Source organism: Erigeron canadensis, chromosome 8 (assembly GCF_010389155.1).
Source record: "Erigeron canadensis isolate Cc75 chromosome 8, C_canadensis_v1, whole genome shotgun sequence".
In the NCBI taxonomy this organism is placed as follows: Eukaryota; Viridiplantae; Streptophyta; class Magnoliopsida; order Asterales; family Asteraceae; genus Erigeron; species Erigeron canadensis.
Window position 1 is genome coordinate 48,547,136 of NC_057768.1, and position 3,165 is coordinate 48,550,300.

A 3,165-nucleotide genomic window follows, 5' to 3' on the forward strand; every position below is an offset into this window, starting at 1 on the left:
GTCTTTCAACCGCCTACTCTTTCGATGAAGGGTGCACTACAAGAGAATAGGTACTAAAGATATTAAATGGGGGGATTTCGCCGATATTGAGTCGACTATAAACTATTCATCTTGCTTGGAACCGTCGTTGTGTATGGGAAAGAGGGCCCCATTTAGTATAGTATATAAAAAGATAAAAGATTTAAACGCTATTTTGACGGTGTTTAATACTCGTATATAAGATGGCCCATAAGCTATATCAAACATTGAAACATAATCATTTTGAGATGCTTTCGATAAACATGAGAGCATACCACACCGAACGTGAATTAATTTCATACAACGCCAAGGTGGCTAAATCATGTTGGTGTACCTAATTCATTATGCACCCTTGCAACAAAAAAAAAAATGTAAAAAAAAGTGGAAACTGCACTACTAATACTCTAATTAATAGTGATAATTAAGTTGAAGGTTCAAATAGATTTGGGGTTATTAGTTTGTCAGGTGGTGATAATAATGAAATTAAATCAACCCAAAACAATAGACACCCACATAGAGGACCACTCATGTCTTGTGAGTCCTCTTGATACTTGAGCGGACCATGTATTATGCATGTTGGAGATATCAATATATATTAAATACTTATGGTTTCAACATATATATCTTATTTAGTTATTTGTTACCCAATATTGTTACAAGTTAATTTATTTGTGCGTGTTTTATAAAATAACACCATGCTCTTCTATTTACAAATGACCCGTTGTTCAAGTGATAAGTCATCAAAGATTTATGTAAAAGATATATGATGGAGATTCTATCCTTGCTAGCTTAAAAAAATTTGCAAAACTCTGAACACCTATTCAGAGTTGGATGGAACAAGCAGACTTGGGGTTAAGTAACTGGTTATTTTGATCTGAATAGGACTTCGCTTCTTAATTTGATTAATGTAGTGAAAACAAAGAAAGAAAGAAAGATACGAGTACAATACTAGATTTCATAGGAAATTCACACTGTTTTGTCTCGAAATATTAAATTAACAGTAGGCATTATTAATTAGGAAGAGGAAAAAAGTGTTGTACCCCATGCAATAAATGTGCTACAAAATTCTAAGGCAATTAATAGGCGTAGCTAAAAAGATGCATGATAAAACATGTAAGCATTCATTCCATTTCATTTCTTCACCTAATTTCCTAGTAGTTAAACTTTTGCTGGTCACGTGTTCTAACACGTGCCTTGCATTACAATACAGTACCTTCGTACTAATTAACGGCCGTTACCCTTTTGTATCCCAAAATGCCAAAATCTGATCTCGTCCGTCACATTTTAACGGAGTTATTACACTGATATTTATACACTTAAAATAATATATTAAAAAACCAATTAAACTTAAAAAATAATATAATGATATAAGATATAGATATATATCTCCGTACAAAAAATCCTGAAAGGTGACCCGATCCTTCCCTTTTTATAGTGAAACAAGAGGCTCCAAACCCGACCCGAATATATCACCATAGTCTTGTAAATAATCGTCAGCAGGCCAGGTTGATGACCCGAACCCGAAATCATTACCGTACCCGAGAAACAATCCCTCTGGCTCGGCCCCTTCAAATGCGGTACTCGGGAAGGTAGTGGGGTCATAGATATCCGGTACGAAATCAGGAGAGTCAAAAAGACCCAAATTGGAAAACGGGTCATCAAACCGGCAAAAATCCGAAAAGCTTTCTTCAGAAACTTTGTGTTCCGAGACGACGTCGTGCACTGGACTTGGGTGAGTTGACTCGGCCACAAACTCATCAGTTGAAGACGAGGAACAGCGTAGTACGGATTTAGGCGACATTGGCTTAGTATTTGTCTGTGACTCATCACCGGAGTTATAACCGGAGTCAACGGAAGTCAACTTTTTATCAACATCATCATCCTCATTATCCATTTTTGTTGGGAAAGTGAAATTAGTGAGCGCGTCAGGTCCACGCAACTGGATAGCCGCGTGGTCATAAACCATAGCAGCTTCTTCAGCAGTGTCATAAGTCCCAAGCCATAACCTGACCCTTCGGGTCGGGTCTCGGATCTCTGCAGCCCATTTACCCCATGGACGTTGTCTAACACCCCGAAACTTTTTCCCGTTGGTCACCTTCAGCTTTTTGTTGGCTGCCACGTTGGATTGAGTCTTTCTACGGCCTGCCGCCGACCTTCCGTTAGAGTGAACGGCGGAAGAAGATGGGGTTGGTGTAGTAGTAGCCGTGGGAGTTGTGTTAGTGATTTTAACCTCAGTAACGAATTTTTTGATGCGTTTACGAGTTGGGAGGGGCTCGGATTCGTCGCCGGAAGATTCGGTGGCGTAGGCGTCGGTGACGGAGATTCTGACGATTTTGTTGACGGGGGTATTTTGTGCGGTGACGGAAATGTGGGTTTTGTGTTCAGTGTATTTAACTGAAGAACAACAAGGGGAGGAAGAAGAAGAAATAGCAGGTGTGTTTTCCATTTTGTGGCAGTAATTTTTTGGTATCAAAGTGGCATTGAAAGGAAAATGAGGGGGGTGAATTTATATAAGAAAGAAAAAAGGGTTTGATTCTTAAAAGATAGATAGAACAAGAATATAAATAAAAAAGAGGAGACTACTGGAATACTCACTCACACTCGTGCGAGAGAGAAAAAGGAGTAAATTATCGAAGGAAAATAAAGTGGCAATAACACATGGGGGGCGGGGAGAAAGAGAAATTAAAGTTACAAAACCTCTTTTAATTTGGCCGGAAGAATATAGAAAGAAGTGAGTATCAGAGATTGTTATTTAAGGAAAGATATGACACACAGTGAAGGTGTGTGTTTGTTTTTCCGGTGGGCTTTTTAGTGAGAGAAAGTGGTGGTGTATGTTTTATGAGAGAAAAGTGATATATGGAAAATTGTAAAGGATGCCGTGAAGAGGCAATTGGTACCCCCAGCTTGCTTTTTTATAGGATACTGCCTACCCCGCTTATTTTCTCCTTTTTTAAAAAAAATAAAAACTAAAAATATAATTTTTTATTTGCTTTCATCTTGTTAAATATCTTCTTGTCTTCCAGTTTCTTTATCTTTTTATGACGGGTTCTTTTTTTTTAAAAGAAATTTAGTAGTTATATTATGTTTGGAATATAGTACTCAATCATAATTGATTGTTGTTATCAGTTAATCATGTTTCTTGGGGTT

The 3,165-nt window shown here is 37.7% G+C and overlaps 1 protein-coding gene across 1 annotated transcript; it reads right to left on the reverse strand.

Moving 5' to 3' along the window:
• Positions 1-1,125: 1,125 nt before the first annotated feature.
• Positions 1,126-2,781, reverse strand: LOC122579874 (ethylene-responsive transcription factor CRF2-like). Its single transcript, XM_043752136.1, has one exon. The coding sequence runs from the start codon at positions 2,462-2,464 to the stop codon at positions 1,448-1,450; it is 1,017 nt and encodes a 338-aa protein (XP_043608071.1). The 5' UTR covers positions 2,465-2,781; the 3' UTR covers positions 1,126-1,447.
• Positions 2,782-3,165: the final 384 nt, after the last annotated feature.